At 50.5% G+C, this 19,826-nt stretch overlaps 1 protein-coding gene across 2 annotated transcripts in view; it reads right to left on the bottom strand.

Moving 5' to 3' along the window:
* Window positions 1-15,595, bottom strand: part of SMYD1 (SET and MYND domain containing 1) — a 38,787-nt gene extending 23,192 nt beyond the window's left edge. For both annotated transcript variants that reach the window (XM_060247861.1, XM_060247862.1), the window contains exon 1: window positions 15,471-15,595. In XM_060247861.1, the coding sequence (XP_060103844.1) occupies window positions 15,471-15,592 (122 nt within the window). In that variant the 5' untranslated portion in view covers window positions 15,593-15,595. The remainder of the gene's footprint in view (window positions 1-15,470) is intronic.
* Between the last annotated feature and the right edge of the window lie 4,231 nt (window positions 15,596-19,826).

Genomic DNA, 19,826 nt, shown 5'->3' with positions numbered 1-19,826 from the left:
AAATACAATCACACATTCACACAGTCCTAGGAAAGATGATAGATAGATGATAGATAGATGATAGATAGATAGATAGATAGATAGATAGATAGATAGATAGATAGATAGATAGATAGATAGATAGATAGATAGATAGATAGATAGATAGATAGATAGATAGATAGATAGAGGAACATATAAGAGTAGACACACAGGGCAATATTTACCTATCGCAGTCTTCGAGGAAGGCTCCAATGGCGACACATAAGAACATAAGAAAAGCCATGTTGGATCAGGCCAATGGCCCATCCAGTCCAACACTCTGTGTCACACAGTGGCAAAAAAAATTATATATACACACACACTGTGGCTAATAGCCACTGATGGACCTCTGCTCCATATTTTTATCTAAACCCCTCTTGAAGGTGGCTATGCTTGTGGCCGCCACCACCTCCTGTGGCAGTGAATTCCACATGTTAATCACCCTTTGGGTGAAGAAGTACTTCCTTTTATCCGTTTTAACCTGTCTGCTCAGCAATTTCATCGAATGCCCACGAGTTCTTGTATTGTGAGAAAGGGGGAAAAGGACTTCTTTCTCTACTTTCTCCATCCCATGCATTATCTTGTAAACCTCTATCATGTCACCCCGCAGTCGACGTTTCTCCAAGCTAAAGAGTCCCAAGCGTTTCAACCTTTCTTCATAGGGAAAGTGTTCCAGCCCTTTAATAATTCTAGTTGCCCTTTTCTGGACTTTCTCCAATGCTATAATATCCTTTTTGAGGTGCGGCGACCAGAACTGCACACAGTACTCCAAATGAGACCGCACCATCTATTTATACAGGGGCATTATGATACTGGCTGATTTGTTTTCAATTCCCTTCCTAATAATTCCCAGCATGGCGTTGGCCTTTTTTATTGCAAACGCACACTGTCTTGACATTTTCAGTGAGTTATCTACCACGACCCCGAGATCTCTCTCTTGGTCAGTCTCTGCCAGTTCACACCCCATCAACTTGTATTGGTAGTTGGGATTCTTGGCCCCAATGTGCATTACTTTGCACTTGGCCACATTGAACCGCATCTGCCACGTTGACGCCCACTCACCCAGCCTCAACCGATCCCTTTGGAGTTCCTCACAATCCTCTCTGGTTCTCACCACCCTGAACAATTTAGTGTCATCCGCAAACTTGGCCACTTCACTGCTCACTCCCAATTCTAAATCATTTATGAACAAGTTAAAGAGCATAGGACCCAGTACCGAGCCCTGCGGCACCCCACTGCTTACCGTCCTCCACTGCGAAGACTGCCCATTTATACTCACTCTCTGCTTCCTATTACTCAGCCAGTTTTTGATCCACAAGAGGACCTGTCCTTTTACTCCATGACTCTCAAGCTTTCTAAGGAGCCTTTGATGAGGAACTTTATCAAAAGCTTTCTGGAAGTCAAGGTAAACAACATCTATCGGGTCCCCTTTGTCCACATGTTTGTTTACCCCCTCAAAGAACTGTAACAGGTTAGTGAGGCAAGATCTTCCCTTGCAGAACCCATGCTGAGTCTTCCTCAATAACCCGTGTTCATCAATGTGCCTACTCATTCTGTCCTTAATAATGGTTTCTACCAACTTTCCCGGTATTGAAGTCAGACTGACAGGCCTGTAATTTCCCGGATCTCCTCTGGAACCCTTTTTAAAGATGGGGGTGACATTTGCTACCTTCCAGTCCTCAGGAACAGAGGCAGATTTCAATGAAAGATTACAGATCTTTGTTAGAAGATCCACAAGTTCAACTTTGAGTTCTTTCAGAACTCTCGGATGTATGCCATCCGGACCTGGTGACTTATTAGTTTTTAATTTATCTATCAGTTGTAGGACCTCCTATTTTGTCACCTCAATCTGATTCAGGCCTTTAAACACCTCTTCCAAAATTTGTGGTTCTGGGGCGGGCAAAAGTTCTCGTCTTTCACAGTGAAGACGGAGGCAAAAAATTCATTTAGCTTCTCAGCCATTTCCCTATCCTCCTTCAGTAATCCTTTTACCCCATGGTCATCCAAGGGCCCCACTGCCTCCCTGGCTGGTTTCCTACTTCTAATATATTTGAAGAAATTTTTATTGTTGGTCTTTATGTTTTTTGCAATATGCTCCTCATAGTCCCTTTTTGCCTGCCTGATCACAGTCTTGCATTTGATTTGACACAGCCTGTGTTCCCTTTTACTAATCTCACTTGGACTGGTTTTCCACCGCTTAAAGGAGTCCTTCTTACCTTTTACAGCTTCCATTACTTTGTTTGTTAACCATGCAGGCCTTTTCTTATGCCTGTTTGTGCCTTTCCTAACTTGTGGTATGTATTTTATCTGAGCTTCTAGGATTATAGTTTTAAATAGTGTCCAAGCTTCCCCAAGGGTTTTGACCGTATTTACCTTTCCTTTCAGTTTCCTCCTCACATGCCTCCTCATCTCAGTGAATTTACCCCTTTTAAAGTTAAACGTGGTTGTGGCGGTCTTTATGGGCAACTCCCTATTTATACAAACGGTGAAATCAATAACATTATGGTCACTGCTCCCAAGCGGCGCAATCACTTTTACATCTCTCACCAAGTCTTGGGCATTACTTAGGACCAAATCCAGGATCTTCTCACCCCTGGTAGGTTCTGAAACCATCTGCTCCATAGCACAGTCATTGAGAGCATCAAGAACCTCAACCTGAGCCATTCGTGGGAAGGGCGGGATATAAATCTCAAATAAATAAAAAAAAATCTCTTTCTCTCTACCGGAACACATATTGACCCAATCAATCTGTGGGTAGTTAAAATCACCTATTACGACACAGTTTTTACGTTTAGCCGCTATCTTTAAGCCTTCCATCATATTATAATCGTCCTCTCTCTTTTGATTTGGTGGGCGATAACAAACTCCCATAGCTAAATTTCCTTTTGGGCCCTCTATTTCAACCCAAAGCATTTCTAAAAGTGAATCTAATTCTCTGACCTCAGTCTTACTGGACCGTATATCCTCTCTGACATACAGAGCCACCCCACCTCCAACTCTTCCCTCCCTATCCTTCCGATATAACTTATATCCAGGAATCACCGTGTCCCACTGATTCTCCTCATTCCACCAAGTTTCTGAAATTCCCACAATGTCTATGTTTTCTCCCAACACTAAACATTCCAATTCACCAATTTTACTTCGAACACTTCTAGCATTTGCATACAAACATCTATAATTTCCCAGGCAAGCTAGGCCCGCCACCTTCCTCCTGCCGCCTCGAGACTCAGGCAGACAGTCCATACTGTTTGTCGCCATCACAGTGGACAACTCTGGTCCATTACCCGGTAGAAAAATAGCAGCCAACACTTCATCTCTTTGAGACGAGTCCGCCCGAACCAGAGACATTTCATCTCCTGTCGGCTTTCCCCCAAGTTTTAGTTTAAAAACTGCTCTGCCACCTTTTTGATTTTAAGCGCCAGCAGCCTGGTTCCATCCGGGAACAAGTGGAGACCGTCTCTTTTGTACAGCTCCCTCTTGTTCCAGAAAGCATCCCAGTGCCTAACAAACTTAAACCCTTCCTCCTTACACCATCGTCTCATCCACACATTGAGACTTCTAATTTGTGCCTGTCTCTCCTGCCCTGCACGTGGAACAGGTAGCACTGCTGAGAAGGCTACCTTGGAGGTCCTGGCCTTAAGTCTCCTGCCTAGCAGCCTAAATTTTCCCTCCAGGACCTCACGACTGCATTTCCCCACATCGTTGGTGCCAACATGCACCACGACCACAGGCTCCTCCCCAGCACTGTCTATCAGCCTATCTACTACACGCGTAATGTCCGCTACCTTCGCACCAGGCAGGCAAGTCACCATACAGTCAGTACGCGGTTTCGCCACCCAGCTGTCTGCTTGCCTAAGGATCGAATCACCAACTACCAAAACTCCCCCTCTCCCCTTGCTCAGGGATGGTTCCTTGGCACGAAAGGATTCCTGCTCACCAACCGAAGAAGAGGTCCCTTCTGAGGGCGCATTCCCCTTATCCTCAGCACGGTGCCCTGTTCCCTCTCGACCCTCACACTCACTGGCAGCAACGGGGCTGCTACGTTCAGAGTGGGGCTTATCTAATACGCCCCCGAGATTCTTCCCCGAGTGCCTAACTGACCGTCTCTGCTTCTCCAGGGCTGTCACCTCGGCCTCAAGGGTACGAACCCGTTCCCTGAGGACCAGGAGCTCCTTGCATCGAGTACACACCCAAGACTTCTGTCCTTTGTGCAGATAGTCGTACATGTGACACTCAGTGCAAAACACTGGAAAGCCCCCAACACCCTGCTGGCATTCTATCTTCATGATATAAATATACAGTCCTCTTTAAATGCTGTCTGTTTAAGTGGCTCCCCTTCTGGAGGGTCAACTTACCTTACCTTAACTTACCTTATGGGGAGAACAAGGAAATCAGGGATCTGGGTTCTTGGTCCTTAGGGAGCCCCCAGGCGAAGAGCCCTTTAGCTCTCATCCTTCGGCTCGCGCCAAAGGCTCGCGCCTTTGGCAAGGCTTGGCTTAAAATGCAAAGAGGGTGGGGCAGAGTCACTCCTCAGCAATCAGCAGCAATCACTCTTAATCTCTTTCTCCTTTAGCCCACTCAACCAAACAAGAGCAAACAAGAGCAAACAAACAGCAGTCCCCCTGCTATCACACCTCAGAATTTTAGGCAGCCCCACAAGCTCAGAATGAAGTCTTCCAACACTCAGAAATTCCCAGCAACTTCTCCAGCTGCTCTGCACTGTTGTGCTCCTCTCAGACCTCTGTGAGATGTGAGGAAGTGGGTAAGGGACCCGAAACTGATCAGGAATCGGGGCTGGATCTATGCAGTGGAAGGTGGGATACTGATAGATACACACCTGTGGGTAGCTAGTCCACAGGTTATAAGGACTCTATTGAGCCCTCAGGGGATGGGAGGTATCAGGGAGGAGAAAGGGGAGGCTCTGCGATGACCATGAAGGCTGGACATTCGCAGAGCCAATGGCAGGTCCATGGGTGGCATCTAATTGGGTGCCTGCTTTTGACCAATGAACTTTGCCTTGGTCCTATGTACCTGGAAATTTCCAGGTTGCAACAGGGCCTGAGGCGGCTCCAAGGTGTCAGACTGGGAGAAGAATAGGAATGGCTAGATACTTAAGATTAAATGGGCTTATCTGGGAAGGTGACAATAGGGAATCAAATATGGACCTAGGTATCCCCGGTGTAGACAAAAGACTTGGTTGAGACAGGAGATGTTCTTCCTCTTATCCCATCATCTTCTGGGCAGGAACCATTGTCTAGGGTTTTGCCAGACAATCAGGAACAACAGTTGAGCTGTTAATCCATTCATGGGGCAGATGGGTTGCTTGCGGGCTAAGGGTGACATAGGGTGTGTACGTGAGCTTTCCACTATGAAGGAATGAAGTCCAGCCTGGCAGGAAGATGGCTACGAGTGGTGTTAGCGTTACACGGTGGATTCCATGTTCAGCACTTCACAACCGGTCGCCTGGATAGCTCCTTGGCGGCGCAGCTTCTTCCGTTCCATGGCAGGCCCATTTGGTGACGGGGAAACGTCCGTGTGTGTGTTAGCAAGCACTCTGTACCGGGTTAGAATGCCTGCAAACTTGGGGCTGCTTGTACACATAAGTCCCTTTAGGTTCCTGGATAGCTTTGCCTACACTCTCTGGCCAGACGTGTGCGAGCTCACTTCTCCAGGCGCCCTGGCAACCATACTGGTGACTATGATGTTCGGGGAAAAGGGGGCTTTTCCTCACAAGGTAAGGTGCCTGCTGGAAAGGGAAGCAGGAGAAGGAAGTTGCTCAGGGGACAGATCTGAGCCCTGTGTGGGCCAGATACATCCTGCAGGTTGCATGTTTGACACCCTGTTCGAGATTAATAACTAAACAAAGCCCTGGGCTCTTTCCACCAGGCTTTCAATGACTTTCACTCTACCCTCAACCTGACAATGAACCCATGCGGGGCTTTTTTTGTGGCAGGAACTCCTTTGCATATTAGGCCACGCCCCCCTGATTCAGCCAATCCTTCAAGAGCTTACAGTAGGCCCTGTAAGAATAGCCCTGGAAGCTCTTGGAGGATTGGCTACATTGGGGGTGTGGCCTAATATGCAAAGGAGTTCCTGCTACCAAAAAAAAGCCTGAAACCATGTATGCAAGAAATACATTTTCTGGGCACTACTATAAAAATACACAATGGATGCATAGATACCACCTTATACCAGAAACCTACTGACTGACAAACATACCTGCATGCCTCCAGCTACCACCCTAAACGTCCCAAACGATCCATTGTATACAGCCAGGCTCTATGCTGCAGCCACATTTGCTTCTCACCTGAGGGATCTACAACAAACCTTTTTGGAACTAAAGTACTACCTGATGAAGCCAGGAAACAGATTAACAAAGCCAGAATGATAGCCAGAGAAAACCTGTTACAAGACAGGCCCAAAAAAGACAATAACAGAACACCACTAGTGGTCACACACAACTCTCAATTCAAAACAGTTCAACACATCATAAACAATTTGCAATCTCTATTGGACAGTGACAGCTCTCTTTCAAAGGTACTGGGGGGGCAAACCTTTTCTTGCACACAGACAACCCCCCAATTTCAAAAAAAAGCTCCTCACACACAACAATACAAAATCTCATTTGAGCATGGACCAGAGCTTGCAATAAACCCAAGTGCACCCAGACAACACAATCCCTGGGCCTAACAGCATTAACTACACCATCTCAGGCTCTTTCACTTGCTCATCTGCCGACATTATATATGCCATTAAATGCCAACAATGCCCTTCAGTTCTCTACATAGTGTCAGAACTTGTAATTATTGAACTCTATGATAGTAATGCCTGCTTAGCTTAGCTGAATCTATATTGTAACTGTTAGGAAATAGCTAGCTCTGTATCTGACAGTGTGCACAAATGCTTCGCATTCCAAGCAAACGGGAGGGTGACGGGGAGTTCTTGGGAAACATCTGCCAGTAACCTTTGAAGCTGCCTCCCCCTCTCCTCTCTCACCGATAAGAAGCCTTGGAAACCCAGCAGGGCCTCTTGACGGGTGGGAACCAGTTTGTTATTGTAACTAGAATAGCTTAAAGAATGTAACCGCTGCTGAGCTCGTCATCAGAATCAACTCGTCTTCTACCTGTATAGTTCTCAATAAACGCTTAGACTTTAACCAGAGTCATGGGCCTCGTTTGACGTTCTTCAAGTTCTGACATTTTGATTCTGATCATATTTTGGAGCTTATCCGAACTGGGAACCTTGGCTGGATGGCTAAAAGGGCACCAGATAACGGAGAGCCCACCAACAAACCCATGGAGGCGGATCTCTGGGCCTTGATGGAGGAGATCCAGGCCAGCCATGTCCAGATCACCCGAGAAATCCGGGAACAGCTGGACGCGATCCGGAGGCAGACCGGAGCCCGAGAGGGACCGCGGGGCGCGCCGGCCCCGCTACCCCCGCCGGCGCCGCCACCGCCCGCCGGCCCCGCAGCACCGGGACCCCCCACAGCGCCAGCTGCCCCAGCAGCCCCAGCCCCCGCGAGACCGCCACCAGCAGTGCCGGTCGCCCCGGCGGGAACGGGATGGGGGGGGCCGAGAATTGAAGATCACGTTCGATGGGGACGGAGACGAAGTGGACTACTTCACCATCCAGTGCAACAATTTCTTCACGCACTGGGGAGCAGGCTACCCCACGGAGGCGAGTCGGGTGGACCACATCGCTTCCAGATTGAAGGGGGCCGCGCGGAAATGGTACGTGGGGTTGTACGCTGGACGCAAACCCGAGTTAGCCACGGTGGCCGACTTCCTCCAAGCCATGCTGCGCCAGTACGGGGACCCCCTACGAGAGGAGAAAGCCGCCGAGGCCCTGCAGAGGATCGAGCAAGGGAACCGCACGACCCTTGAATACGCCACCGAGTTCACGGAGCACTGCGCGGCAACGAGGGGATGGAGCGAGGTGATGAAGTACACAGCGTTCAAGAATGGGCTGAACGCGAACATCCTCGACCGGTGCTACAAACGAGGGCGACCCGACACCCTAGTGGGATGGATCCAGCTGGCGGGAGAAGTGGAGACCGACTTGCAGCATGTCGGGAGGCGCCGCCAGCAACAGCTGAGCAAGAAAGGGGAGAAATCGGGCCTCGCCACTGGCAAGACCGAAGGGAAGAGGCCCCCCACCCCTGTTGCAGCCAGCAGGAAGGGCCCCAGGTGCGGCGACCCCGGCCACCTAGCCGCCAACTGTCCGGTGAGACAGACACCAACCCCAACTCAACCCAAACCGGCGACCACCGCGCAGAAGAAGAAAGGCAGCCGCTCCAAGGAGCCCAGTCGGGGCGCCGTCGCAACATCCTTGGCGATTGACGAGGATGTTACCACCATAGAGGAGTCCAGCGAGGAGTCCTGGGACCAGGAGTCGGCGGGAAACGACAGCGACCTGCTTTAATCAGTGCCGCAAAGCAGGTCCAGGAAACGCCGGCACTACTGACGGTGAGAGTTACCGGGGGGCTATTGTTCATGGCGGTCACCCTCCTGAACCCCAACCTTAAGCGGTTTATGCACACCCGCACCCTGATTGATTCAGGGTGCACTCGAGACATTATTACCCCGCGCCTAGTAGAGGCGTTAGGACTGGCCACGTCCCCCCTACCCCACCCCATCCAATTTGAACAGATGGACGGGTCCACCATGAGGGGGGAGCCCTGCACCTTGGAGACCCAGGCGACCCCCGTAGGGACGGAAGATCACTGGGGGATAGAGACTTTCGTTATAGCCCCTTCGTCTTCCTTTGACGTGGTGGTGGGGGCAGGGTGGCTCGCCCGGCACCAACCAGACATTCGATGGGCTGAACAGATTGTGCGATTCCCTGACTGGCGGTGTGAGCACCACCACTGGAGAACTGAGTGGGGCCCTAAAGCCCCTCCCCAGAACGAAAGACTCTGTCTCACTCTTGAGGAGATAGGGGCGATCCCCAAGGAGTACAGAGACTTAAGGAAAGCTTTTAGTGAGCGGGAGGCAGACGAACTTCCTCCGCACCACCCTACCGACTGCGCCATCGAGCTAATACCAGGGCAGGAACTGCCAAAAGCTAAACTCTACTCGATGGGCTGGGCGGAGAAGGAGGAACTGAAAAAGTTTATTGACAAAAACTTGAAGCGGGAGTTCATCAGGCCGGCCACGGCCCCCCACGCTGCCCCAGTCCTATTCCGCAAGAAGAAGGATGGCAGTTTGAGACTTTGCACAGATTTTCGCGGGATAAACGGGATTTCTATGTCCAACGCCTACCCGATCCCCCTGATAAAGGACCTGCTGAGCACCATGGCCGAGGGCAAGGTGTTTACCAAACTCGACCTCCGCGACGCGTACTTCCACGTGCGGATCAAGAAGGGGGACGAATGGAAGACGGCGTTCAACACGCCCATGGGACAGTTTGAGTACTTAGTAATGCCTTTCGGACTGCAGGGAGCGCCGGGGGTGTTTATGAACGTTATAAATGAAGTGTTAAGAGAATACCTGTACAAGGGGGTGGTGGTGTACCTGGATGACATCATTATTTACTCGAAAGATCTTGAGTCGCATGTACCGTTAGTGAGAAAAGTGCTGACCACCCTGTACCAAAACAAACTGTATGCTAAATTATCCAAATGTGAGTTCCACAAAACGGAACTGGATTACCTGGGATTCAGGGTGTCAGGGGAGGGACTGGCCATGGACCCCGCAAAGATCCAGGCGGTGCTGGACTGGGAACCGCCCCGAACCCGACGGCAGCTCCAATCTTTCATTGGGTTCGCAAATTTCTACCGCGGGTTCATTAAGGGGTTCGCTCAAGTCATGCTCCCGCTCACAGAGCTTCTCAAGACAAAAGGGAGGGGGGAGGAGGCAAAGAAACCTGGTGCACGCCTAACTTGGTCACCCGAGTGCCAACGAGCTTTCAACGAGCTCAAGAGGTTATTTACATCCGAACCCGTTCTAGCCCACCCCAATGAGTTGAAACCCTTCGTGGTGCAATGTGACGCCTCCGACGTCGCGGTGGGGGCCATATTGATGCAGAAGGACGGGGGGGGGCTCCGACCGTGCGCTTACATCTCGCGCAAATTTTCAAATGAACAAAGAAACTGGTCAGTGTGGGACAAGGAAGCATTTGCAGTCATGTTTGCCCTGAAAACATGGCGGTTGTGGCTAGAGGGAGCCCGCGTCCCTTTCGAAATTTGGACCGATCACAAAAACCTAGAAGCCCTGACCGGCCGCCGCAAACTGACTGCAAAGCAAATTCGCTGGGCGGGCTTTTTCGCAAAGTTCGACTTCGTGCTGAAACACATCCCCGGCACTAAGAATTTTCTCGCAGACGCGCTCTCGCGTATGCCCCAGCACGACAGTCAAAGAGAGGAGGTGATAGATTCCCTGATCCCCCCAGACCAAGTAGCGGGAGGAGTCACCACTCAATCAGGGAAAACAACCGGGGCCCCGGAACTGAAAGGGAAAGATCGGTTCGTGGCCGAGACGGAAGCAGAGGGAGGGGACCGGCCCGAACGGATAGAAAAGGGAGAAGGGGGGCTTTGGTATCACAATGGGAAGGTCTACGTGCCCAGAACCCTGCGCAAAGAAGTACTGGAAAACTGCCACTCAGGCAGGCTAGCAGGGCACTTTGGTTACGTGAAGACCCTGAACCTAGTCACGAGACAGTTCTGGTGGCCCCAATTGAAAAGAGATGTGTCAGAATTCGTGAGTTCATGCCCCACATGCATCATGGCAAAACGGGGGGGGGGGACCACCTGGCCACCTTATTCCCCTGCCGACAGCCACACGGCCATGGGCAGTGGTCTTGATGGATTTCATAGTCGAGCTACCTCCCTCCCAAGGGAAAACGGTGATATTGGTGGTGGTAGATACTTTTTCCAAGCAAGCCCACTTCATTCCATGCAAGCAGCTCCCCACTGCTAAGAAATTGGCGCACCTTTTCTTTAATCACGTGGTCCGCCTCCACTCCTTCCCAGATAAGGTAATTAGCGACCGCGGGCCTCAGTTCGTTGCCAACTTCTGGCGGGAGTTTTGCAAACTCACAGGCATAGAGCAGGGGCTAAGCTCTGCCTACCACCCCCAGACAGACGGACAGACGGAGAGGATGAACGGCCTGCTGGAACAGTACCTTAGGTGCTACGTCAACTACCAGCAGACCAATTGGGTAGAGCTACTGCCATTTGCAGAATACGGGTACAACAACAGCTTACACAGCTCCACCAAAACTTCCCCCTTCCTTGTCGTCAACGGCTACGAAGGGAAGCCCGTCCCTCTCCTTTCCCCAACTGGAAACGCCACTGAGCCCACCTCGTGTCAGAAATGGTGGGAGGGGATCCAGAAGGGCTGGAAGGTAATACAAGAGAATCTGGAAAGAGCTAAAGAAAATTATAAAAAGCATTTCGACCGTAAGCACTCCCCCCAGTGGGAGTTCAAAGAAGGGGACTCGGTATTTCTCTCCACCAAAAACCTTCCCCTTCCCCAAAAGTGTCGGAAACTGACTTACAAATACCTGGGTCCCTTCAGAATAAAACGCGTGATCAATAAGGTCACCGTGGAACTGGAGTTGCCCAAAATGTTTAGCAAGATCCACCCGGTGTTTCATTGCAGCCTTCTTCGGAAAGACCCGGGGGCCACGCCCTGGCACCCGCGCCCCCCGAACCACCCCCTACCCGCGTGAGGGGCCAGAGCCACCATGAGGTGCAGGAAATCCTAGATTCCAGGGTCCAACGTGGAGTGTTGCACTATCTGATACGGTGGAAACACTTCCCCCCGAGCTGCGATGAGTGGGTCAAAGCCCGTGATGTGTCTGCCCCACAACTGCTTAAGAGATTCCACCAACTGTACCCGCATAAGCCCCGGGCGGGGCGGGGCCTAGGGGGGGCAGTATGTCAGAACTTCTAATTATTGAACCCTATGATAGTAATGCCTGCTTAGCTTAGCTGAATCTATATTGTAACTGTTAGGAAATAGCTAGCTCTGTATCTGACAGTGTGCACAAATGCTTCGCATTCCAAGCAAACGGGAGGGTGACGGGGAGTTCTTGGGAAACATCTGCCAGTAACCTTTGAAGCTGCCTCCCCCTCTCCTCTCTCACCAATAAGAAGCCTTGGAAACCCAGCAGGGCCTCTTGAGGGGTGGGAACCAGTTTGTTATTGTAACTAGAATAGCTTAAAGAATGTAACCACTGCTGAGCTCGTCATCAGAATCAACTCGTCTTCTACCTGTATAGTTCTCAATAAACGCTTAGACTTTAACCAGAGTCATGGGCCTCGTTTGACGTTCTTCAAGTTCTGACACATAGGGCAACATGCCAAAGGATAAGCGGACACAAATTTGACATTAGGAATTACAGAACTGAGAAACTTGTGGGAGAACACTTCAACCGTCAAGAACATTCAATGGGTGACCTCAAAGCAGCTGTTTTGCTGCAAAAGGACTTCAAGATCAGAATGGAGAAGGAAATTGCTGAATTACAAGTTATTATGAAACTAGGAACAAACACCTCCCCAGGACTGAACAGAGTTATTGATTTCTTATCTCATTACATAGGCTAAACCCATTCTCACCAAGTAGAGCCATACATTCGCTTTATTCCTATGTATTTCTGTTTTAGAATAGTGTATCAGAATAATGTCTTTTTTGTATTGACAAATTGAAATAAGAGATATTGGTTGTTGATCTCGTTACATATGCTAAATCCATCTTCCACTGTATTCTAATGTAGTCTTTTTTATATGGGCAAAGTGGGATGATATTTATAATGCTATTCTACATGTTAAAAAGTATATTTGGTGGATAGAAACACATCTGAGAAAAAGATGATCTCAGTTTAGCCCAGGATTGAGGAGAAACAGTGTAATTAACATTGACGGCCATTCACACCAGCATCCTCCAGTTCCGACATGGTTGTTGCCTTTTGCTGCTTTCCCAGGCAACTTATACTATCCAGACCAACTTTGTTCTAAACATCTGTCAATCCTTGAATGTGTTTGGTGTCTGTCAGAAAAGAAAGTATAGTCACTAGTATTAGGATTTTTGGTCATTTTGGGGGAATTTGCCTCCTTTTTCCACCTATTTTTTTATCCATTATCCAATTCATATCTCCAAGGATCATTCTCTCCCCTTCTTGAAAATTCAAAATAGATTGCAAAACATTTCCATAATTTTTTCTATTGCATTGTTGGGGGCATATATTTTTGCTAGTGAATAAATCTTGCCTTCTGAGAATCTGTTTTTCAAAACCATCTCTCTTCCTTCAGAGTCTCGTAATTCTTCATTTAACATTATTGGTAAATTGTATATATTAATGGTGACTCCTTTTTTTCATTATAATTGTTTTTAAAAGCACCCATGCATCCTGGCAAACAGGAGCAAAGCCCCAAAGGCTCATGGGAATTGCAGTCTGGCACAACAGGGAGGGAGGGACGGCAGGCAGGCCTGGCCTTCAGCTGCCATACCCACTGCCGCAGAGCCCCTCCTGCCAGGAGTTCCTCAATATTGCCTGGCACTGGTTGCCCGGGGCAGGCTTCCGAGGTCAGTAAAATGAGTCCCCAGCTTGCTGGGGGGGAAGCGTAGATGACAGGGGAAGGCAGTGGCAAACCGCCCCGTAAAAAGTCTGCCATGAAAACATCGTGATGTGATGTCACCCCAGAGTCGGGGGACAGGGGACCTTTCCTTTTCCTATATATTACTTCAGCAATGGATAAGAAATTCTCATAACCATTCATCCAATACACATAAGCACCTAAGTATTGACAGTAATACACCCTGTGAAGGCTCCTGTTCGTGCTTGTAGGAGTTTCTGTACACTTCTGTAATGTAAAAAGGTGTGGAAGCACTTCAGAGAGACACCCCCCCCCCTTTGACAAAGAGATTTGAAATGGTGCAGCAAACCATCAGTTGGCACCGAGCTCCGTCAGAGGCAGTTTTGGTGGAGTCTTCTGTTAAAAGAACAATGGAATGAACTCTGGATATGAAATCTTCTTTGGATACAAGCCCCCTTCTGCACTTTGCACTTTATTGAAAGTAAACTTCTTATGTGTGCTTAGGTGTATTGGATAAATTGTTGAGAATTTCTTACCCATTTCTGAAGTAATATATAAGTTGTGTGTTAATATCACTTTATTTAAAATTTACAAATTTGGTAGAAGTTGTTATTAGTGGCTTCATTATTGAATCAGGATATTTCCCCCGTTCTCCTCCCCTCTAGTCTTAACTTCCAGGTGGAGGCTGGAGATCTCCTGGGACTACAGGAGAAAATGGCTGCTGGCGGGGGGTCTGGAGCACTTTGTCCCCTTGGAGCCCCTCCCTGGGTTTTAGTTTAGTTTAGTTTATTTGTAATTTGTATCCCGCCCTTCCCACCAGGTGGCTCAGGGCGGCTTACAGCATATAAAATCTAACATAAGAGTATAAAAATTTAAACATTTCACACAGTTTACATAGTTAAAACATTAAAAACATACAGCAATCTTATAAAAACTACACTCAGTTTCAAGTTTCAAGTGCCGGTTAGTTGTAAGCCAGCCGGAAGAGGATCCACTCGCTGTATCTCCAAGATGGTCCCAAGCCTCAGCTTTGGGGCTCTTTTGCCCTCCTCTCTCCCCCGCCTTGTGAAGGAATGAAGAGGAGGCCCTCTTTTCTCAGGAAGCGGAGAGTGGCGGATGGCATCACACTAAGCAGCCACACCTCAGGCCGGGCACCCCCAGGAGAGCCAGAGCGCACGCCCCTCCCTTGGCTCTGCTTGGCCATGCACGTCAGCACAGCAGAGACGAGGCTTTGGCAACGGGGCCGGATCTAGGGGGGAGCAGAGGGGGTGCTCGCTCTGGGCACCGCTGGAGGGGGAGATGCCAAATTGGGCATGGAATCCATTCTATTCTATGGGCCCATAAGGGGGGGGTGTCATTTTTTAATTCCCCCCCTCCTCAGGGGCTGATGGGCCTGTCTCTGCAAAGCAGCAGGCAGGCTGGGAGAGGCCTTCTCTTGAGGACCAGGGCTGGGGGACAAGCACTCCTCCTTTCCAAATCACGACCCTGCAGAGGCAGCCCAGAGACCCCAGCACTGGCAGCTGCTGCAAGATCCCCTTCAGGCCATTGGCAATTCCTCCAAGCAATCCGACTGAGTCCAGCTGCTGGAAACAAATCCCTTCTTAGGGATTCTGCTTGCCCACCCAAGGCTTTCTCAGAGAGGGTTGTTGACAGTCCGTGGCGACCCCATTAGGCAGATACGAGAGTGGGCAGGGAGGGCAGGAGGCAAACAGCACTCAGCCTTTTGACCTCAGTGGGCTCTGCTTGGGGTGCTCCAGTCGGTCCTGTTGGGAGGGCTGCTCTCCCCTCCTGCAGCACCTGCCTTCTTGGGAGCCACTGAGAGCAGGCCCAGTCTTCTCCCACTGGGCCTTCCCTGCCTGAAGCCAGGTCGAGCACTCCCTCTGTGCTTAGGCCGCCCTTGTCGGCTTACCTGTCGAAGACCACTGCTGCGTAGGCTCGCTCGGCGAAGATGATGTCTCCCGTCCACAGCTCCTTCCCAGTCTTCAAGCCCCGGCCTTTGCCCTCTGAGCTGAAGAGCTCCACCGTCTCCATGCTTCCCTCGAAGGTTTCAGTCCCACCCTGGCTTCCCACACCGATGGCTCCAAGCGGGTCACACCTCTTATCACTCCTGCTATTTGAATCTCTTCCAGGTCCCAGAGGGCCAATCCCAAAATGGGCTCTCCCCCCCCACACACACACACACCCACTCCTGTCGCAGCCAGGACAATGTTTCCCCAGGGCAGGCCAGAGGGTGGGCTATGCTCTCAGGGGTCGCTTCCTCAGGACAAGGATTCAAAGCACAGCTTTCCAGAATGAAGACTGTTGTGGATGAAGCACCATGGCATTTCTTTTCCACTCACTCCCCCATCAGGAAGAGAAGGGTGGGTTCTGGAAAAGGGTATTTTTAGAAGGCAAATGCTTCTGTCTGTCAGGGGCGACAGCTGAGCCAGAGCTGAAGTGGCCTGGGAGATATGCAGCCTGGGGCTATCTGGTTGCCTTAAAAAGAAACCAAACAATGCCACCTTTGTTGGACATGCCATGGATGCGGGGCGCCTTTTCTGGAAAAAGAGGTGCTGGAACTGAAGGAGAAACACACGGGATGGCATTTTTTTCAGAATTTTGTTTCCACAAAGAGGTTCCAGAACTCTGTTCCACTGCATTCCTCCAGGGAAAAAGCCTGAGTGTAAGTCATGTGGGGCAGCCGCCATTCAAAGACCTCGGACTGAAAGCACAAATGCAGTAGAGGATAGAAAAGTTGCTCCCAGGACAGAAGCCGAGCTATTGGGCAAGGCCTGGGAGTCTTCCTGCAGCAGACGTGGGGGCAGCTGCGCCCTTCCCGGGAGCATCGAGAATAATGGGGATGGCAAGGGAGTTCAGAGACAGGCTGAACCCTCCCTGATTCCCACACCATCACCTCAGGTTTCCCTCCTCACCCCCTGTTCCATAAGCCTTTTGTCCACCCACTTCCCTGGATCTCCACTGTAGCCCTTCTACTGATCAAGAGGCACTAAGTTTCACCAGTAGAAAAGCCTACGTTTTGGAGGTGGGGGGAATTAATAGCCATCTGGTAGTAGTGACCCTCCCCCTATAAAGAAGCCATCTACTGGTTTTTCTTCCTCCTCTTTCCACGGGCCAAAGCCCTTCCACATCCACTTTGTGGAGCATCCCCCATCACAGACATGTCAAGAGGGGAGAATTCCAGCTAAACGCTGGTCTCTGGGTCCAGCTCAATCAGAGAGTCGCTGGGAGGTGAAGAGCTGACCTTGGGAGGAGGGGAGGGGGAGCTTGAGTGACAGGCTGCTCCTCTTCTCAGATTGGCCAGTGCCAGCAGAGGAGGAGCACTGAGAGGAACCCTTGTCTGTTGTTCCTTTGGAGTCAGGGGCAGACAGGGTCACCTCAAGGGGGAGGGGGTGCACCGGAGACTCCTTGCCTTGATTGTGTTCTGTCTCTAACCTGAGGAGGAATTCAGTATGGTGGGCAAGCCTCCTTATATATTTAATTCCTTTATAGCCTGCCTTTCTCCAAAGCAACTTACATTGTTTGCCTCCATTTTACCCTTACAACAACCCTGTGAGGTAGGTTAGGCAGGAAAAGTGTGACTGGCCAAATATGACCCAAAGAATTTCCATGGCACTGGAGGATTCAAACTTGGGTCTCCAAAATCCTAGTTCAACACGCTTAACCACTACACCACGCTGGCTTTCAGGGCAGGGTTGTAGCACTCTTATCTTGTACTCTCTGTTGACACTACAACAGAATCAGTAAAGAGACCCTGCAATAGGAGACCATCAGACACCTGCTCGGTCAGACCAGTGAGGGTCCATCTAGTCCAGCCTCCTGTCTCACACAGTGGCTGCCCAGTTCCTCTGAAGGGCCAACAGCAGGGCAGAGAGGCTGAGGCCTTCCCCTGAGAAGAACATCAGAAGAGCCCTGCTGGATCAGACCAGTGAAAATCCATCTAGTCCAGCCTCCTGTCTCACACAGTGGCCACCCAGTTCCTCTGGAGGGACAACAACAGGGCAGAGGCTGAGGCCTTCCCCTGAAAAGAACATCAGAAGAGCCCTGCTGGATCAGACCAGTGAGGGTCCATCTAGGCCAGCACCCTGTCTCACACAGTGGCCACCCAGTTCCTCTGGAGGGCCAACAACAGGGCAGAGAGGCTTAGGCCTTCCCCTGAGAAGAACATCAGAAGAGCCCTGCTGGATCAGACCAGTGAGGCTCCATCTAGTCCAGCACCCTGCCTCACACAGTGGCCAATCGGTTCCTCTGCAGGGCCAACAACAAGGCAGAGAGGCCAAGGCCTTCCCCTGAGAAGAACCTCAGAATAGCCCTGCTGGATCAGACCAGTGAGGGTCCATCTAGTCCAGCACCCTGTCTCACACAGTGGCCACCCAGTTCCTCTGGAGGGACAACAACAGGGCAGAGGCTGAGGCCTTCCCCTGAGAAGAACATCAGAAGAGCCTTGCTGGATCAGACCAGTGAAAATCCATCTAGTCCAGCCTCCTGTCTCACACAGTGGCCACCCAGTTCCTCTGGAGGGCCAACAACAGGGCAGAGGCTGAGGCCTTCCCCTGAGAAGAACATCAGAAGAGCCTTGCTGGATCAGACCAGTGAGCGTCCATCTAGTCCAGCATCCTGTCTCACACAGTGGCCAGCCAGCTCCTCTGGAGGGCCAACAGGGCAGAGAGGCTGAAGCCTTCCCCTGAGAAGAACCTCAGAAGAGCCCTGCTGGATCAGACCAATGAGGGTCCATCTAGTCCAGCCTCCTGTCTCACACAGTGGCCAACCAGTTCCTCTGGAGGGCCAACAACAGGGCAGAGGCCAAGGCCTTCATAAGAACATCAGAAGAGCCCTGCTAGATCAGACCAGTGAGGGTCCATCTAGTCCAGCACCCTGTCTCACACAGGGGCCAACCAGTTCCTCAGGAGGGCCAACAACAGGGCACAGAGGCTGAGGCCTTCCCGAGAAGAACCTCAGAAGAGCCCTGCTGGGTCCGACCAGTGAGGGTCCATCTAGTCCAGCACCCTGTCTCACACAGTGGCCAACCCAATTTCACTGGAATGCCAACAACAGGGCACAGAGGCTGAGGCCTTCCCCTGGTGGCCTGCTGGCTCTGGGATTCAGAGGATTCGTGAGGTTCTTCTCAGTCACCAGGGCTAATAGCCAGACTTACCCTCCATGAAGCCTTGAGTGGCCTGGGACCAGCATATCTACAGAACCACCTCTTCCCATATGCCCCCCCCCCCCCCCCCGCCGCAGAGCCTTGCACTCCACTGTTCAATATCTAGTTGTCCACTTCGCCTCAGCTAGGGCCAGGGCTTTGTCTGTCCTGGCCCCTGCCTGGTGGGACCAGCTCCCAATGGGGATCAGGGCCCTGCAGAACCTGAGGCAATTCCGCAGGGCCTGCAAAATTGAAATGCTTCACCAGGCCTTCGGCTGAGGTAGCAGAGGGAGAACCATACAGCCTTCCAACTTCAGACGGCCCCATCTTTGGTCCACCGGATCACTAACACTTGATTGTTCTCGCCCAGTTGTGGGGCCACACAGAGGACAAGATTTTATATCACCACCATTCTGGTATTTTAATCAATATTTTATCTGATGTTTTAACCCATATTTGATATTATATTTTCTTGAATGTAGATGTTATGTGTTGTTACCCACTCTGAGCGCACTTGTGGGGAGGGTGGGTTATAAATCAAAGATAATAAATCAATCTATCTAATCACCCTTTAAAGCTGTTTATTCCTGTGGCCAGTTTGGTGTAGTGGTTAAATGCTCAGACTCTTATGCAGGAGAACAAGGTTTGATTCCCCCTCCTCCTCCTCCACATGCTGCTGGCTGGGTGACCTTGGGCCAGCCCCAGTTCTCTCAGAGCTCTCTCAGCCTCACCTCCTTCCCAGGGTGTCTGTTGTGGGGAGAGGAAGGGAAGGAGATTGTAAGCCACTCTGAGGGAAGGGCGGGGTATAGATCCAATCTCTTCCGTCTTCTGCATCCTCTGGCAGCAAATTCCACAGTCTAGCCACTCTCTGTGTGAAGAAGTATTTCCTTTGCTCTGCCTCGAATCTACTGCCCATCAGCTTCATTGGCTGCCCTCAAGTTCTAGCAGTTGGGGAGGGGATGAAAAGGTTCTCTTTGCCACCTCTCTCCACCCCATCCCTCTCTCATGCTCTCCCTCTCAGCGATGTTTTTTTCTAAGCTGAGAAGTACCAGACTTTTCAGACTCTTCTCAGTGGTTAAGCATGATGTGAAAATTTGCAGCAAGTAATGATGATTAAAACTGGCA

Source organism: Heteronotia binoei, chromosome 10, assembly GCF_032191835.1.
Source record: "Heteronotia binoei isolate CCM8104 ecotype False Entrance Well chromosome 10, APGP_CSIRO_Hbin_v1, whole genome shotgun sequence".
NCBI lineage: Eukaryota > Metazoa > Chordata > Lepidosauria > Squamata > Gekkonidae > Heteronotia > Heteronotia binoei.
This window is presented reverse-complemented; position numbering and strand designations above follow the sequence as displayed.